At 42.1% G+C, this 19,780-nt stretch overlaps 1 protein-coding gene across 1 annotated transcript in view; it reads left to right on the top strand.

Annotated features, from left to right (window-relative positions):
- The first annotated feature begins 5,503 nt into the window (after nt 1–5,503).
- Nucleotides 5,504–19,780, top strand: part of EIF3J (eukaryotic translation initiation factor 3 subunit J) — a 41,810-nt gene continuing 27,533 nt past the window's right edge. Inside the window, exons 1-4 of the mRNA XM_033920227.1 lie at nt 5,504–5,653; nt 5,855–5,949; nt 6,204–6,258; nt 7,333–7,424. Of these exons, the coding sequence (XP_033776118.1) occupies nt 5,632–5,653; nt 5,855–5,949; nt 6,204–6,258; nt 7,333–7,424 (264 nt within the window). The 5' untranslated portion in view covers nt 5,504–5,631. The remainder of the gene's footprint in view (nt 5,654–5,854; nt 5,950–6,203; nt 6,259–7,332; nt 7,425–19,780) is intronic.

The raw sequence follows: 19,780 nt of genomic DNA, 5'->3' as shown, positions 1-19,780 counted from the left end.
TCCCTATTCGTGTGCCGGCTCTGCCCCTAACCCCCGGAGTAAACAGGCAGATAGACAAGGGTGACCCAGTCAACATTGTATATCTGGATTTTCAGAAGGGGTTCGACAAGGTTCCACATGAACGACTACTTCGGAAAATTGTGAGCCATGGAATCGAGGGTGAAATACTCACGTGGATTAAAAACTGGCTGGCAGATAGGAAACAGAGAGTTGGAGTAAATGGACAATACTCGGACTGGAAGAGCGTCACCAGTGGGGTACCGTAGGGCTCAGTGCTTGGACATGTGCTCTTCAACATATTTTTAAACGATCTGGAAATTGGTACGACGAGTGAGGTGATTAAATTTACAGACAATATGAAGTTATTCAGAGTAGTGAAGACACAGGAGGATTGTGAAGATCTGCAACCTGACATAACCACACTCGAGAAATGGGCAGCGAAATGGCAAAAGAGGTTCAATGTGGATAAGTGTAAGATGATGCATGTTGGTAAGAAAAATCTTATACAGGGCGGTACTTGGAAAGACCCACAAAGAAAGAGACTTGGGAGTACTGGTCAACAAGTCGATGAAGCTGTCCACTGAATGCACGGCGGCGGCAGAAAAGGGCGAACAAAATGCTTGGAATGATTAAGAAGGGGATCACGAACAGATCTGAGAAGGTTATCATGCCGCTGTACCGGGCCATGGTGCGCCCTCACCTGGAGTACTGCGTCCAGCACTGGTCGCCATACTTGAAGAAGGACACAATACTCGAAATGGTCCAGAGAAGAGCGACTAAAATGGTTAAGGGGCTGGAGGAGTTGCCGTACAGTGAGAGATTAAAGAAACTGGGCCTCTTCTCCCTTGAAAAGAAGATACTGAGAGGGGACATGATCAAAACATTCAAGATACTGAAAGGAATAGACTTAGTAGATAAAGAAAGGTTGTTCACCCTCTCCAAGGTAAACGTAAGGAAGTTCTTCTTCACCCAAAGAGTGGTGGAAAAATGGAACGCTCTTCTGGAGTCTGTTGTAGAGGAAAACACCCTCCAGGGACTCAAGACAAAGACAAGTTCCTGCTGAACCGGATTGTACGTAGCTGAGGCTGGACTTTGTCCTAGGGGCCGCAGTGTGAGCGGACTGCTGGGCACGATGGACCACTGATCTGACCCAGCATCGGCAATTCTTATGTTCTTATGTTACTTTGAAGCATAAAAAAGAAACTTACTCTTGACTGAGGATCAGTTGCTGTTTGAGGGAGTGTTTCATCGGAGCAGCATCAGAGCATTGAGGACAGTCGAAGCATCCTCATGTCTGCCCAAAAAAAAAAAAAATAAACTCAGCATCGGTGTACTTCATCTCATTGAGATTCTGCATTGAAGATTGTCCTCGAGTCGTTGAGACAACTCATGAAAGTGTTGACATTTCTTCATCGGAGCATCAACGTTCTCCACCACTTCTACCAGGAGACTGTTCCAAGCATCTACCACCCTTTCTGTAAAAAAGTGTTTTCTTTGATTACTCCTGAGCCTATCGCCTCTTAACCTCAACTCAGTGCCAGAGAGCCCATTCCTCTGCAGATCTACCCAACTCTTATCATTCAGAACAAAGGGTCCCTACTTCACCCCAATCTACATTTGTTGGCTCTAGCAGCCTGGTACTTCTCTCCCAACCACTGAATGGTACCCATCTCTCTGCTCTCAGTTCCGGTAGGCAGGGGTATAATGGGCCATAGCGGAAAAACATAGAGAAGGCCCTCCTGTGACCACAGCTGCACCATTTATTTATGTATTTTAAAAATGTATATTCCGCATATCCCACAGATCTATGCAAATTATTGTAAAACATCCAGAATCACGAACATACAAGTAACAAATTGTGATCTTACACTAATAACATGATAAACTTAAAACAGCATAACATCACATAAAATATCCCAGCAACATGGCAAATTCTCACCCTTCCATATTTTGACTGAGAAATAGCTCTTGGCAATTCATTCACTGCTATAAGTAGGAAGAAATAGAATAGTTTTAAGTTCCTTCCTAAAGCATAAACCAGAAGAGGCTTGTCTAAGGTTCAAAGGAAGCTTATTCCATCAGATAGGCCCTGCGGTAAATTGAAAGCTTTACTACAGACAAGGAAGACACATCAAAACACTTTGAGCATAAACTCCATGCTGGCTGATAAATGTGTAATAACAAACGTACCACTTTAGGACTAGCATCGTTCAGTAATTTAAGTATCAAACAAAGAATCTTAAATTCAATGCGTGCATTGATGAGCAATGTTACTCTTGCAAAACTGGGATAATGTGTTCAAACCTAGCCACACGTGCCACAATCCGCACAGTGGCATTTTGGGCAAATTGCAAAGCTTTAAGAACACATTGTGGTAAACCTAAATATAAGCCATTGTAGTAGTTAAAAACTGGATTGACCATTATTACAACAGTGGTCTTAAAAGTTTTCCTCAGACAGATAGTCTCTTAATCTATGCAACATGAGTAGCCGGTAAAGACACCTGACACAACCAATTTTACCTGTTCCTTAAATGAACATGCAGAATCAAGTATTACACCCAAATATCCGCATTACTGTGATACCAGTACCAGAACATTGTCCAGTACAATCTCTGAGAGGAAAGCTTGTAAATCAGGGGCTAAACTTTTTGGGCTTGCAAGCTATTTTTAAAATGACAAAGTCAAAATGATCTACCAACAATAAAATAAAAAGAAAACACAAAACACACTGTACGCAGAGAAAATATTAATTATTTATATTCCGGGGATTTTTCAAAGAGGTCAAGGCAGATGATTTTATGCAAAGTCACCTCAGTAACAATTATACAAAAATAGGCAAATATACCTCCTCCCTTTTTACTAAACCGCAATAGCGGTTTTTAGAGCAGGGAGCTTTGCTGAATGCCCCGTGCTGCTCTCGACGCTCATAGGCTCCCTGCACTAAAACCTGCTATTGCAGTTTAGTAAAAGGGGGGGGGGGCATAGTGCAAAATATAGACAGCAGATATAAATTCTCAAAACAGACACATTTTGATCACTAAATTGAAAATAAAATCATTTTTCCCACCTTTGTAGGGTGATTTCATGAGTCTCTGGTTGCACTTTCTTCTGACTGTGCATCCAATATTTCTTCCCTTCTTTCATCCTGTATGCTTCCTCTCCTCCAGACCTCATTCCCTTCCCCAACTTTTTCTTCCTCTCTCCCTGCCCCCTCCCCTTTCTTTCTGTCTCCCTGTCCCCCCCGTTCTTTGTTTCCCTTCTTTCTGTCTCCCTGCCCTCCTTGTCTTTCTTTCTCCCTGCCCCCCCCCCCCCCAAGCCTCCACTGCCACCATCGGGGGACAGGCTCCCAAGCCACCACCGCCAAGTTCTGAGCTCTCCCTGCTTCCCAACGCCGTAAACAGGACAACAGAAGCGCCGGCCCAGGAGCCTTTCCCCCGATGTCAATTCTGACGTCGGAGAGGAAGTTTCGGGTTGCAGTTACCAGTAAAAAAACAAAACAAACCCCAACTTGCACCAGCTGGGGTGGACCTACCAGCCTCTTAGAAGCTTCCTGGATGAAGAGGCAACCACACGCAAGGCTGCCTTGGAACCTTCTTCTCACCGCATCTTTTTTTTAATGTAACTTCCAGTGGTAAGGAAGGTGACTTGTGGCAGATCCTTTACTGCGGGGACAAGGCCATTCACTTTTCTATGGGATGGTGAAAAGGTTTGTCTCCATACCTGAGGCACTCAATTGATTTTTTCCCCCCCTGTTCCTGTGGGAACCATTCACAGTGTCATCCTCTAGCTGTACTGAGGGCAGGATGTGGAACACATTGCCAAAGCACGCACCCCCCCCCCCTGAAAAACCCCCAAACTAATATAGGCATAGAGAACTAATCAATTAAATATAAATGTTTCATCTGTATGTGAAGAGTTTCATTATTCAAATGGGAATACTTGGGCACCTTTTACACAGCAAGGACATAACAGAATTGGAAAATTTTGAGCACAGACTTCCATACATCTTGCTATAGAACAGAGATTGATAACCTGGGTCCTTGAGGGCTGCACAATAATGTACTAAAAAAAAGGGGGGGGGGGCAGTGCGTGTGGAAGTGCCACCCTGGGCACCATCTTGCAATGGATTTATCTCAACAGCAATTACTACTATTATTTCTGTAGCGCTACCAGATGCATGAAGCACTGCACAGAGTCACAAAGAAGAAAACAGTCCCTGTTCGAAAGAGCTTACAATCTAGACACAAACAGGATGTCATGGATACAGTAAATTCAATTAGAGCATTTATTCGACTGATGATCATGACCTGATCAATATTTTGCAGATGAATAAGGTATATTATATGACTTTAATTACAGCTGATTATGCAATTGTGCTGGAAAGTGCTTAGCCCAGAAGTTTTCATTTGGTGGGCAAGAAGTGCGGCTGCTAGAGAGGCTCAGTGTATTGCCAACTGTGCCTCCTGTGATTCCAAGTGTGCTGCGGCTCACAATGGAGGAAGAGAAGCGCTGGCCAGCTCTTGCCTCTCGTGAGGCACCTCCTGTAGTGCTGGCGCTGCCATCGTGTTTCTCTCTGTCCCCCCACCCCTGACCAGCAGCAACAGCTCCGTGTGCTTTTTAACTTGGTCACATAGCTGCCGCTAGGATTAATGTAGAGACGGTTTCATACGGGAGCCTTTGGGCCTTTGCTAGGCCAGCCAGCATCATTGAAACTGGCCGGCCTAGCAAAGGCCCCAAGACTCCCAGATGAAACCGCCTCTAAATTAATCCAAGTTAAAAAGCACACAGTGAGCTGCCGCTGGAGAAGTACTGGACAGGGGAGAAGAGGTACTGTTGGACATTGTTTAACTTAAAGCAATTTTTGAATTTTCTAATATTTATTTGGTATGAATTTGGCACTATTTAATTAATGCTTTAAACAAAGTATGAAAGATTCAGCAATGATTGGGTGGAAAAGCCCCTCCATGTCTCTGAGCTGATCTTTACATATGTATAGCATGATTTAAGCTTTATTTAGGCACATTTTGGGGGTAGTGTTCTGCTACTATAAAGATGGATGCAAGGCAGAAAGTGAAGGAGAGAAAAATAATCAATGGATAAGAAGGCAGTGGAAACATAATTAAAAACACAGGAGAAAGTCACCAGAAAATGATTTTATTTTCAATATAGTAATTGAAATGTGTCAGTTTTGTGAATTTATATGTGCTGTGGATATTGTGTGTCAATGAAAAATCACATTACAATTAGTAAAGGGGGTGGGGGTTCTGTTGATATTTGTTAGACTTAGGGGGTACTTAAGGCAATCGGCTGGCACCTCTTTTCTGCTGGCTCAGGGCCCGTTTGTGGGTGTCGATGTGATGATGTCATCAGTGACGTCCGTGCACTTACGTGTGCCCAGGCTGGAGAAAGTTTGCGAGACACTGGTTTAAGTATTGCCATAAAAATGTGTTATGTGAGAGCCCTTGTTCGGCTTTGTTCACGCAGGTCACGTGTCGATAAAGTTCTTTTTGAATGGGGGGGGGGGCGACGGTCCTCCAGCATCCCGGCATGCCGCCTTCCGGGTGCGCATGCGCGCCTCTCCGGCTGAGTCAGCGCCGGAGTGCGAGAGCGGGCGGTGCGCGCAGCCAAGATGGCGGAGAACGACTCGTGGGGTAAGTTTGGCGGCCGGGCCGCGATCCCTCGTTGCTAGTCCGACCGTCTGCCGAGGCGACGACCGCTCTCCCCTCCCCGGTGGTGACTTGGTCTCTCTCCCGGGACAGACTCCTCCTCCCCCCCTTCTGGCTGCTTCAACGCCAACTCTTTTGTCCCCCTCAGCCCAGCCATTGCGATTAATGCTGCCCTTTCGTTTGTAGATGCAGATAATTTTGAGCCGCAGGATCTGAAGCCTGGGGTGGCGTCAAGCAGTGGAGATCGTTGGGAGGGAGAAGATGAGGAGGACGATGTCAAGGTAAAAGAAGGCAAGCGGCCCAGCACCACCGTTACCACTATCTCGCATTGAGGGAAAGGGCTTGGGATACTCCTGCCTCTTTGTACCTTTACAACCACACTCAAAGCGCTTTGCCTACAGGTACTTCAAGCATTCCCGGTGGGCTCACAATCTGCCCAGGATCACAGGGAGCAGCGTGAAATTCTTCTGAGAGCGTGTCCTAGGAAAATGGTGCTGACTTGCTTTCTCTCATGTGAAAAGCTCTTCTTTTGCAGGATAACTGGGATGATGAAGAGGAGGAAGAAAACAAAAAAGATCCAGAGAAAACAGGTAGGATGTCTGTCTGCGGAGTTATGACAGTGATCTCTTGGAGGGGAGCAGAGGAAGCTTGAACTTTAGTACAAAAGAGTGGAATGATCCTTACTGCTACACTTGAGGGACTCCACTGAATTTTGCCAGTATAGAATGTAATGAGTTTGAAGGGATGTGGGATTGAGTGCAGGAGGGGGTGGTTTTAAGGGCAGAGAGAGCTAGTGGAGAAAATTAATTTTTCTTTAATGAGCTTCAGGTACAGAAATAGTTCCACTTTGCTCTTCTTTGTCCTGGGTATAGGAATCATTTCCACAGCTGAATTACTGTATTTTTTGCTCCATAAGACGCACCTGACCAAAAGGCACACCCTAGATTTAGAGGAGGAAAAACCAAGAAAAAAATGTTCTGAACCAAATTGTGCCTCTGAACCCAAAAGACAGATTTTGATCACCAAATTGAAATCCTACCTTTGTTGTCTGATGATTTCTAGTTGCACTAGATAGTTCTTTCTTTCCTTTCCATCCTTCCTTTCCTTCCAACAATTGTCTCTTTTTATTCCTTCCTATGTCCCAAGTCCGTGCCTCCTTCCCCTAACTGCCTTCCAGCCTTTGTCCTTACTCCCTCCCGCAACAAAGCCTGCCTGCCCTCCTCCTTGGTCCACTGCTTGCCCACTGCTGCTGCAACTCCACGAAGGGAAGGGCCGACGGCATGCAATCAGGCCCACAAGCCTTCCCCCGATGTCTCTTCTGATATCTGAGATAAGGTCCATGACATCGATTGCCTGGCCCAAATCTTCTCTCCAACATTAGAATGGACGTGAGGGGAAGACTTATGGACCTGATTGCACGCTGGCAGCCCTTCTCTTCCTTTCCTGCAGCGGGTATGAGGGTGGCGAGCAGCACCACCGGTGGGGGTGGGGGCGCGCGACAAGCAGCAGAATGACAGAGGAGGTGTATTTGCTCCATAAGACGCACCCCCTTTTTAGGGGTGGAAAAAGTGTGTCTTATGGAGCAAAAAAATACGGTAGTCAAGTCTTAGGCCTTAACCATGGTTCCGACTTCTGCACTATTTGTATCCTTTTTTTCCTTGCAGATACACAAGTTACAGAAAAGAAAATATTACAGGAAAAGATAAGGGAGAAAGAAAAGCAACAGAAGAAAAAGCAAGAAGAATTGAAAAGGAGGGTAAATGCCCAGCTATTTATCTCTGCTTGCAACAGTCTTGCATATTCTGCACTAAAGATGTTCTATTTTTCTGGCTGCTGACTCACTCCCTTGTTTCCTTTTGTGCTTGTGATGGGAGGTGCTTGCACCAAAAGTACAGATACAGCCAACCGTGGGATCCCAGTGCCTGCACATCCCGCTGAGAGAGTGGGCTGTACAACTGTTTCAGAGGACAAATAGAAAGCAAAAGTGCCTGATGCATTATCACCTTAGAGTACAAGCTAGCGCTCATTGGGTTTGTAAATAGGGATCATTGCAAAATTTGTGGTGCTTGCACAGAACTGGGAGAGAGACCAGCTGTGCTTCATAGGGCATGACTTTGATCTGTGACTCATTTCTATTCTCCTGAGCCACCACAGTTCTTACCAGAGAGCTGTTACTTTATGCTGGGGTTTTTTTTTATTTTGGTGGGTCTTTTTTACTGTGTGAGCTGAATGTGGAACAGGGAAAGTGTTTTGAATGTCTAGAATCTTTGGTGACTGGTTTAGGTGTGGGGATACTAGCTGGCTGCTGTTTTAGAGGAGAAAAAAATGTGCACGGCATGATAGGCCACTCATCCTGTCAGGCATCATAGGGCAAGGGGCAGCATGGAAGAATTGAGACATTTCCCAGTAAGAAAATGTGTCTCAATTTTGGTTTCTGGCATGATGTCCTTAAAGGAAGCAGTGATGCCACCTGCTTTTAGGCAGTATGTAATAAATGGTATATTGTATACCATAATGATGTATGGGGAGTTCAAAAAATGTTTTGGGAGGGGGGATGGACAAAACACATCTTAGTTCTGCATTACTGCTGGCGGAGGAGTTCACATATTGTCAAATAACATACTAGGTTAAAGCGACACTTTTTAACTCCAATTCCCTATACTTAATGGTACTTGAAAATTACTTATAATGGATAAAGAATAAGAATTGCCTCAGTAATCAGACATTCCTGTAAACTTTTTTTTTGTTTGTTTGTTGTTTTTTTTTAGAGAGATATTTATTTATTCAGTTCTTCTAGGAGAGCTCAGAATGGTTTACATGAGTTTATTCAGGTACTCGAGCATTTTTCCCTGTCTGTTCTAGCGGGCTCACAATCTATCTAATGTACCTGGGGTAATGGGGGGATTAAGTGACTTGTCCAGGATCACAAGGAGCAGTGTGGGTTTGAACCCACAATCCCAGGGTGCTGAGGCTGTACTTTACCACTGCGCCACATTCTCAGAAGGATGGTCAAACTAGGATTTATACAGTATCTGCCCGACTCCTTCATTCTTCATTGATACAGTCTTAAATTTGTGCAGACATAAAGTGCATTAATTTTAAAAGCATATTTTAAACATATTTTCACATATGTGAGTAAACACACATCTCAAAATCACTTGATTTTAGATACCCGTCCCGATATGAATACCCCTTAGAAAGATGAGTTTACCCACACTTAAAGCATTCATTTTCAGTCATTCTGAACCTCACTTACCTCATACTTGCAGCCTGTAATGGGTGGCCCTGAAGGGCCCGTTCCAGAAGTGGCAAGACATAGAAGGCAGGCAGGAGATTCCATTGCTGTTTGGGCTCCCTCCAAATATTCCGAAAACAACTGAAAACCTGGCTTTTCTCTAGCATATAACATCTCTTCTCCTGTTTACATCCCCTCTTTTTATATGCTTTTGTAAACCCTTTCTCCCCTCTCTTCCTGTATTTTTAAGCTTTGTAAACCGTGTCGAGCTCCACTTCCGTGGAGATGATGCAGTATATAAACTTAAGGCTTAGTTTAGTTTAGTTTTTTGGCATGCCTGTGCTCTGTCCTCCCTCCAGGTTACCCAAGAGTACCCCTTTTTTGCCTGGTGCTTGGCATGACTGCCCTGCTTTGCCCTGTATTAAATCTAGTTTTGTACAGATGAAAGGGTAATACCAGGACATATCTGCTGACAGTTGTCCAGTTATTACTTGTAATCATTTCTGTAGCGCTGTACATCAAAACCTAGAAGAGACAGTCCCTGCTCAGAAGAGTTTACAATCTAGTCAAGACAGACAAACTGTGTTCAGGTGGGGGAATTACAGAGAGAATGAAATGACCGATCTTGGTGCTTAGAAGGTGGGTTGGAGTTTGGAATTGAAAGCAACTTCAAAGAAATGGGCTTTGAGTCTGGATTTGAATACTGCCAGAGACGAAGTCTGACATATCAAGTCGAGCAGTTTGTTCCAGGCATATGGTGCAGCGAGGTAAAAGGGATGGAGTCTGGAGTAAGCTGTAGAGAAGAAGGGTATCATTTCTATTAGAGAGAATCTAGATGGCTTACTATTTTTTTTCCTGGTCTATCAATCAACTTTCATTGAAGGGGGGGGAATGATTTGTCATTTAGTGAAGCCAGAGGTGTACTCATTTGATTTGTGCTTCAGAACCTTATAAATGCTCCTTCCTAGCTATTTCTACCAAATGGTGTTCCTTAAATGCATTTGGGAAGTGTCTTTGTTGGAATGGAGATGTAATAGCTTAAGGGGAGGTGAGACAAATTGGCAGAGAGTGTCAGAACAAATGCTTTGCTTATTGAAGGTTAGCGCAGTGTACAAGGGAGAGTGCTGAAAAGTTCTCAACCCAACCAAGAAGGGAATGATGTAAAGCCATGAAACTTACAAGAGATTCCACACATTCACTTCCTAAGTTCAACAGTTTCTGTAATCCTTCCAACAAAAACATTTGATCACTGAAATACTGCTCCACTGCTGCAGTCGCCTCCGAATCACTCAAATTGTCGCCCTTTCAAACTGTTTACGGTTTGGAATAGGATTCCCATGGTTAGCCCGCAAAAACGGGAAATAATGTAGCCAACTTACAAAGGGAACAGGAACAATGTTCCTGCCCCACTTCAGCGGTAGACCTTGTTCCCGCAGCAAAAATTGCACCAGGGTCAGTGCAGCAACATCCCCTCAGCTCAGCATCTACTCCTCAATTCCCTTTGCGCCTACCTTGCCCAATTGAGTCAGTCACACCACACTGAAAAATTTTGAGAAGCCTGCACAGAGGCCTTTAGTCGACGAGTCACTCCTTGATGTATCTTCTGGTTTCTCAAAACTGGAAGTTGCATCAAGGAGGAGCTCTTCAATTAAAGGAGGGCCTCGGAGCAGGCTTTTTAAGATTTTTCAGCGTGGCTAATTCGGGTAGGTGTGAGAGTTGCTGGAGAGGAGATGCTGACCCATGGTGGGGGATGTTGCCTGCTGCTATTGATTGGGGGGGTGCTGACTGTCTTCAGAGCTGGACGGTGCTGGATTTGAGCTGGGGGGGAGAGAGGTGTTGGATCAATGGGGGAGAGTTAGGGCTGGAGGGAAGGGTGGGAGGTACTGATATGGAGGGGGCACTGGAGCTGAAGGGAAAAGAGAGGTGCTAGACTTAAAGCTGGACGTTGGAGGAAAGGGAGAGGTACTGGATTTGCAGCTCAGAGCTGGAGCTAAAAGGAGAGAGATGTTGGACTCATGGGAGGAGGAGCTAGAGTGAAGGGAGAGAGGTACTGGACCTGCAGGGAGGAGGAGAGGGAAGAGAAATATGCTGAACCAAGAGGTTGAAGGGAGTGAAATATTTAACACAAGGAAGGAAGGAAAGAGAAGGTGAGACACTTTGGTGTAAGGAGTAAGACAGGAGAAGCTGGACACGGAGATATACGAAAAGAGGGGAGATGGGAGCATAAAAACAGAGACACAAAGGGGAACACATTATGGAGGTGATATGTGGATACAGTCAGACATGCCAGACATAGGAAGATATATGGACAAAGAAGGTGGCTAGACATGAGGGAGGAGAGGAGCGCAGAAGAGATATGTTGAACGGGGGGAGGAGGGGGCATAGAGACATAAAGGATTGACATTGGGCACAGAGGGGATAGGGACACTGAATAGATGATTAAGACAGGGAGATGGGCGCATGGGAAATACTAGAAAGAGAAGTATAGAAGACGGAGAAGAGAGATGCTTGCTAAACAGGGAAAAACCATGCACAGAGATGGAAGATGAATGGTGAACATTGAGAAAGAAAACATGTCAAATGGTTAGGAGACCCTGGCAAGTGAGTTAAGAGTAGACGGATGGAAAAAGAAACGAGCCTGAGATCATAAGAACATAAGAAGTTGCCTCCGCTGGGTCAGGCCAGAGGTCCATCCCGCCCAGCGGTCCGCTTCCGCAGCGGCCCATCAGGCCTATTACCTGTTGCAGTGGTCCCTGACTATTTCTATATCTATAACCTGTGATATGAAGTCTAAAATGACTACAAAAGGTAGAAAAAACTATTTTCTATTTTGTGATTAGAATATATCAGATTTGAAATATGTATCCTGCTAGAGCAGGTGTTAGACATAACTGGGGACTGCAAAGACCAGGCTGGGCTTCTTTAGCTTCCAGCTGGCATAGGGCTCTCTTTGAACAGGGGGGGGGGTAGTTGCCCTAGTTGCATTCCCCTAACACTATTCCTGCCATATGTGACTTGTGACTGAAGTATTCTGTTAGCCTGAGTTTTCTATGTAGCATTCTATAGTACCAATTTGACTTCAGTTTTCTCAATAGTGGAGGGATATTTGTGATGGGAAGGAGAGGGGAGACAGGGGTTTTGTTGATCCTTGCTTTGTATTTGTGATTTATAAAATGACAATTGTACAGCATATTGTTTCTTTCTATACTTTAATAAAATAAGTTCAGTATAAAATCATAACTATTCAAGGCTTGTGTGGATGGGACCAAGCTCGTGGGGGCAGGGACAATCTTTGTCCTCATGTCATTCTCTAGTTGTGAAACAGAAAATAGTCAGATGGAGCAAGATCTAGTGAGTAGGGTGGATGGTCTGTGCATTGAAACTCCAACTGTGTCAAAACATCCATCATTTTGCCAGCCTTGTCAGCAGGTGTATGTCTTGCAAAAAGAGAATTCCTTTCCGCAGCTTCCCTCTCCCTTTTTCTTTCAATGTCTCCTTTAATCGGTACAGCAAGTTACAGTAGTATTCTGCATTAACTGTTTGGCCCCTGATCCCAAAACACTGAAGCCATGAGTCCATGACCTTTCCTGCTGACTTGAATTACTTTGGAGAACCTGAGTTTTATCTCAGGTTCATAGTAGTGTAACCATGTTTCATCAATAGTAACTAGGCGTTCCACAAAGTTGGCATCAGCTCGCTGAAAATGTTGCAAAATCAACTTGGAAGTGTCCACTCGATGTCATTTCTCATCAGTATTCAAACATTTGTGCACCCACTTGGCTGATAGCTGCAGCATACCCAGCTGCTCGTGAATTATACATGTAACATGTTTACGGGATATCTGTAGTATTTCAGCAATTGTTTTAGTTGATATTCACCAATCTGCCAGAATGAGATCATGGACATGGTCAACAGTTTCAGGATTTGAGGCCTCCCAGACCTTCCTACATCTTTGGTCTCAAAATCTCACACTGAAAGTTTGCACACCATTTCTTCTTTCTGGAGTATGGTGGGCATTTGTCACTCAAGGTTTGCATCGTACATTCATGGATTTTCATTGGAGTTTTCTTCTGCAGAAATAGGAACTTCATAATGGCTGGAGTTCCACTTTTGAAAAATTCCACACTTTTCATTGACATGGTTCAATTAATGATCTGTAACAATATCAAAACATAGCATTACGATTTTGCAAATTGGCACTTTGCAAAATAAAACACTCTCTTCAGCTACAGTGGCAAAATAACAGAATTTAGGAAGTTGGTTGAGCTGAGAACTTTTCAGTACCCCCTTGTAGTGCAAGTTGTGTTCAACTGGTAACTGAAATAGTCTGATTAATTATTGGTCTTCGATTGGTGATGTTAAATGTACTTTCATGATTGTATTATGTTGTGCAGCTAGACAGTAGATTATCAAGTAAGTATATGCCTGAAATTTGTTACTAAAACTTGACTGCCTCTTGGTGGAGGTTCAGTTAAAAGGTACCATGTGCTCATTGGGAGTAGAGAATGACACAAGGACTGTTTACTGCGGTAAACCGTGGTCACCGCAGTAATGGAGACATTTGCAACTGGTTTACTGCAGGAATGGGGACAAGACCTTTTGCTGCCCTGTGAAAGAGGTGAAAAGTCTTACTCCTGTGGTAAAAAAATTGCACCTGTGTCAGACTCGGCATCTCCTCCCCAGCTCCTCTTGGGTCTATTTTATCTTCAGGAGCCAGCCATGCCATGATGAAGACAGAAGAAAGCCAAAGCCTGAGACCAATGTGATTTGAAGAATAAAATTACCAGACAACAAAAGGTAGAAAAAAAAATTTATTTTATATTTTGTGATTAGAATATTTCAGATTTGAAATATGTATCCTGCTAGAGCTGGTATTAGACACAACTGGGAACCACAAAGCCCAGGCTGTGCTTTTTTAGCTTCCAGCTAGCTTAGGGCTCTCTCTCTGACCAGGGGGCAGTTGCCCTAGTTGCTCTCCCCTAACATTATGTCTGCCATGTGTGACTGAAGTATTCTGTTAGCTTGATATTTCTATGTAGCATTCTATAGTAATTTGGTTTGTTCAGTTTTCACAATAGTGGAGGGGATATTTGTGAAAAGGAGGGGAGACAGGGGTTTTGTTGATCCTTGCTCTGTATTATTTGTGTTTACAAAATGACAATTGTACAGAATAGTCTCTTTTTATACTTTTAATAAAATGAATTCAGTATAAAATCATAACTATTTGAGGCTTGTGCGGGTGGGATCTGACAGTTTGCGGGACGGGGACTGAGCTCTCAGGGACAGGGCAGGGATGGGGACGAGCTCATTTGGGCGGGAACAGTGATAAATTTTTTCCCTGTGTCATTCTCTAAATGGGAGAAAAAGCAGTGGATGAATCACATGGACTGTTTGACTTGTTACAATATATATATGGCAAATTGGATATGCTATTGGATATATTCTCCCCTCCCTCTTGATTTGAACAGATTGAGATGCTACATTTAAGATTGAAATATTAAGCAAAATATTCCACCACTCATAGTCCCCAAGTACTGGAGAGACCAGAGAAACTTTAGGCAAAAGCCACATTTGCATGCAATTATTCATAGCCCTAATATAGAAGTAAAAGTTAATCATCCAATTGTAATACCAAATTAAATAGGTAATTTGTTACCTAGAAAAATCTGGAGCTGTTTATGGTCAAAGAAAATATAATGTTTTGAAACTTTACCACATTTAACAGGACATTTAAAAAAAAACACCATTATTCTGAAGAACCGAGGTGAGGTGTGGAAAGCCAGGAATTGTTTATACTATGCCTGGGTCTCTTTGCAAACATCTGGAAAACATAAGCAAAATAAGTCTACACAGAAAACATCAAAACACAAATGAAACACATAGAGCTGCACAATCACCCACATGCTCCAAACAAGATCCTAGCAAGTCTGTAATATGGAGGCTATTGGGTGAAACGGCTGACCCATGGCCTGTTGTGTCTTATAGAGCAGGTAATATGGTTTATTTAGTGGTAGAACTGATTCTTCAGAGAGCTGTAAAATCTCCATCGAATATTATTTAAAAAGATCTCTAGATGTCATCAAAGCCACACAGGGAAAGTTGAGTACTCTTTGTAAATTAAGCCTCCTCTATTTGCGTTTTACATTGTAAATAGATTGTGCTTCACTTGTTCATAGCTTGAATAATTTTATCCTGAGCTCCCCAAGTCTCTTAGTTTTCCCTACAATCTATGACTTTAATCTCAGCCATAGTCATTTGAGTTATGTAACCATCAAATCATTCTCAACTTGAGTCAATTTAATGTCTTCTCCAATTTGGAAACCATCTGGCAGATCATTAACTAAAGTTAGGATAGAACACTGCTTTGGACCCCCCCCCCCAAAAAAAAAAAAAAAAAATCCTCTAGGAACTGTGTTCACAGCCTTAAGAAAGCAAGGGCCCAGAAAATAGGCATATTAGAATCCAAACTGAGAGTTCTCAAAGGCAGCTGTTCTGCACTTCTGAAGCTGCTACTTGATGGAGCAGAGAAGCTTGATTTAGTATATTATCTGATGATGTGGGCAGGAGAATACCTTTCCCTCCCAGTAATGGTGAACTCATGACTGAAGCAGAACACACGCAAGTGGACTTAGTGAAATACCCTCAATGGGGCAGAGGAGGAATCCCCACCCCACAGCTTCACTAAAGGAGGGTCCCTGTATTGCTTGGCTCAGTTTGTTGAAGGCTTCAGATACTCCACTGATAACTAGCCCATGGCTGGGTACTTGGTAAAACTTGCTTAACTTTCCTCACCCTCTTGCTCATTATTGCAGTAGCAGAAATCACAGGGAAATCACCAGAGACTCAAGGGGAAACTGGAAGTGACTGTTAAAGTATAACTCCATGACTCCCCTCGGCACCTCTCCACAAAACTACAGGTTTATTTTTCTTTTACCTCGGTTTATTATCTTAACATTCTGCCATTCATAGTACATCATAATGGATTATGAATAAGAAGTTCCCTGGGCTTTCTGATTCCATTTAAGTCTCTTTATATTTTGCTCCTCAAATATCTGAAGTATGGATGGGGTAAAATGTATCATGGACAGTACATGAAGTTCTCAACAATTCTTATGTAATTCTTAAGTTCTCGACAATTCTTATGTAAGGCTTACGACAATTCTCATGTAATGTTACAACTCTTGTGTAATCCGCCTTGAACCACAAGGCATTGGCGGAATAGAAATCACTAATGTAATGTAATAACTGGTTTGGTCGTCTCTCTTAGATGGATGGAGCTAATGGTTTACAAAATTAGTATAATGGTAGTGATTTAAAGTCTTAGGATGAGTATAAATCTGTACATGGTAGCTAAATGCTTTTATTAAAAAGGTTTAGACCTATTTCTTGATTGGTCAAGAGGTTGGATAAAAATGTTTCTTGAGTTAGTTGATAATTCCAGTTTAATTTTCCTCTAATCTTTTTTAGCTGGCAAATCATTGAAAAAGAGGTGATGGTACAAAATATCCACTGCCTCCTATAGAAAATCACTGACGATAAGTGGGAAATGTGGTTGTGGATCCTGGTATTCTCTTGTTTAGAATCTCCTAGTCTTTCATTAGTAAGGGGGGACAGCTGAGTTCAATTTTTATGCAATTTTAAGTGTACTTATGGTATGCCTTTAATTGATATGATCGATGAATGGGTCTTAAATCCTCAAAAACCACTGGAATATGGATTGCAGGGACTTTCAGCTCTTCTTCAGTCACTCTGCTCTTGCGTGGAAAGCCCATTGCATTATCTGACACCATGAAGTATCTAAGTGTCACTGTCATTCGGTAAACAATTATCTTCTATATTGCTTTGTCTGATTCAAGCCGTTCGTCCCTATAATGATAAATCAAGTTGTGAATCTTTAATTCACGCTTTAGTAATTTCCAAATTGGACTACTGTAATATAATAACATAACAAAATTTCTTATATACCGCAGCTACCTTGCAGTTCTGTGCGGTTAACAAAAATTAAAATACAAGTATACACAGTATAAATAGTTAATCAAAATATTTGCCAAATAGATCAGTCTTCATAGATTTTCTAAATAACAGATAAGAAGTAGAGATAGAAAGATACATACTAACTTGTTTATCCCATAATGCTGCCTGATATGCTAAGATTAATTTCGGGGGATGTACAAAGACAAGATGTGTATTTTATGCCAGTATAAGATCTTACTAAGGAAGTATTTATACACACATCCTTTTACAGAAGGAAAGTCAAAGATCTGAAGATCACATAGATGTTTTCTATTGACAGATTTAAAATGATCCATAAGATAACTGGGTAATAACCCACTGATCTCCCTTTAAAAATTATAATCAGTAAAAAATACTACTATCAGGGTTTTCAACAATGTTTGTATGACTGTGATTCTGCGTTTGAACGAGCACCACTGGCTACCTGTAAAATTTCAATTAATGCACAAAACATTAACCTTGACTTTCAAGGCTTTACTTTTAGGTACACCTGATTACTTATCAAAGTTTATGGTACCATACAGACCAATTAGAAATTTACATTCTTCCAACACTCAGCAGTTGTCTTTACCCTCAGTTCACCTGGCAAGACTGATTTCAACACGAAATTCTGCATTTTTTGCTTCTGCACCATATTTATGGAATTCTCTTCCTATCGAATTACGTACTGAACTTTCCTATACTTTTCAGTTTAGTATACTCTTCGAAGATTATTATTACCTACTTAATTTAGATCCTTTTGGATTAGAACCTAGGGAGGGATGCCAGACTGTAGACCTTATTTTTTTTTTTTTTTTAGTTTATTTTATCTTTCCTTTTGATAATGAAATGCCTTTCTTTTGTTTTTAAATTTGTAAACCGCTTTGCTGTTACTGCGAAGGGCGGTCCATAAGTACTAATAAAAACATTACAATCTATTGGGACAGATTGTTCAAGCCTTTGGCTTTTCTTTATATACTAATTTGTTACTGCATCAGGAACCCAAATTGAGATTGTGAACACTTGTCTTTTGGAATTAGCACTGTGCATGAGGAATAAGTGAATCTGTACTTAATGTGCAAAAGATGAAAGGTATTTTGGGAAGCTTGGCTGGCACTTGCTATCTAATTGTCCTCTTTTGAATGGTAAAATGTATTGCTCAGGAGATAGTACATGATTTGGGAGTTTAGCAGTTTCTTGAAGAGCATACTGAAAGTGATGATTGTTCAGGCTGCTGAAACATAAAAAATAGATCATATGGTCTACTTGACCATTACCACTTACTAATCTACTATGCTCTCCACTATTCTCATAGCATGGACTTTTGAACTCAGACCTTTTTTACACTGATTCCACTGGAAGACTGTGGCACATATCCATTACCTTTTCCATAGAGGCAAAAACATAGTAACAATTTTTTTAGGTACATTAGAAGCAGAAAACTTGTGAGGGAATCCATGGGATCGTTGGATGATCAAGGAACAAAAGGGGCACACAGGGAGGATAAGGCCATAATGGAGAGACTGAATTATTTGCTTTGGTCTCTATGGAAGAAAATGTAACCGATCTACCTGAATCGTTAATGGTTTTCAAGGGTTGTGATATGGAGGAACTGAAAAAAAATCTTGGTGAATTTGGAAGATGTATTAAGCCAAATTGACAAGTTAAAAAGTGATAAATCACCTGGACTGGATGGTATATATTCCAGGGTACTAAAAAAACTCAAACATGAAATTGCTGACCTGCTGTTAGTGATCTGTAACCTATCGCTAAAATCATCTGTAGTACCTGAAGATTGTAGGGTGGCTAATGTTACGCTGATTTTTAAAAAGGGTTCCAGGGGAGAAATTACAGACCCATAAGCCTGACTTCCTGCTATTATGCTTCATTGTTCAATGATTTTGAACTCCTGTACCTGATAATGTACTACTATTTTATAAATGTACAGACATTAAAGCTGACACCTGATACAGATGACTTTATCAAAACACAGCCCATGTTGGGTCTGTGAATAAAGATTATTTCTCAGACCATTTCTTGAGGTTCCCTTATGCTTTTGTGTTGGCTGCTTTGGTGCACTATCAATTTTCTCTCTTGGTTGACTCTCTTCTGTTAGTCATATTACTAGGATTCAATTTGCCATCTATAAGTTTAGCTCATTTTACTATTGTTACACTGTTAACAAAATTATAAGTTTTATATTAAACTGTATCTGTTGTACACTGCCTGGGTGATTCTCTTCATAAAGGCGGTCAATACGAAATAAACAGTTGGGAAATAATAAAGCTAAATGATGAGCCTATGGAACTTGGAAATTAATCTGTTCAGCGCTGGGGCTTTCCCAGCTGGTAAAGCCTTGATAACCTTGGCTGCTTTCAAAGGCTCATTTTCCCGATTTCCCATCTCCCTCATTACCCTAGAAATCTGGGGTAATTTTAAACTTTCTTCCTTAGTGCCAGCAGCAGATGAATCCAGAAACTAATGGGATCTGTCTACCAGCAGGTAGAGATAAAGAACATTGATCTCCTATTGGATGGAATGCCTCCTGGTCAATCAGTATTCTCTTTCTCCAGCAGGCAGATAGACAAGTTCTTATAGGCTCCTGGTTTCACTGCTTGTCAGCTTCTGGGTTTCCTAGTTCAGTAGAGCTGCAGGGAGTGCTAGCTTTATTTATTTAATTTTGTTTTTAGCCCATCCTCCCAAAGGAGCTCAGAACGGGTCACAAATACTCAAGCATTTTCCCTATCTGTCACGTCAGGCTCACAGTCTTTAAAGTACCTGGGGCAGTAGATGATTAAATGACTTTTCCAGGGTCACAAGGAGCAGCACAGGGTTTGAACCCACAATTTCAGGGTGCCGAGGCTGTAGCTCTTAATTACTACACC

Source organism: Geotrypetes seraphini, chromosome 14 (genome assembly GCF_902459505.1).
Source record: "Geotrypetes seraphini chromosome 14, aGeoSer1.1, whole genome shotgun sequence".
In the NCBI taxonomy this organism is placed as follows: domain Eukaryota; kingdom Metazoa; phylum Chordata; class Amphibia; order Gymnophiona; family Dermophiidae; genus Geotrypetes; species Geotrypetes seraphini.
Note: the sequence above shows the minus strand (reverse complement) of the source record. Positions and strands in the feature narration are given on the sequence as shown.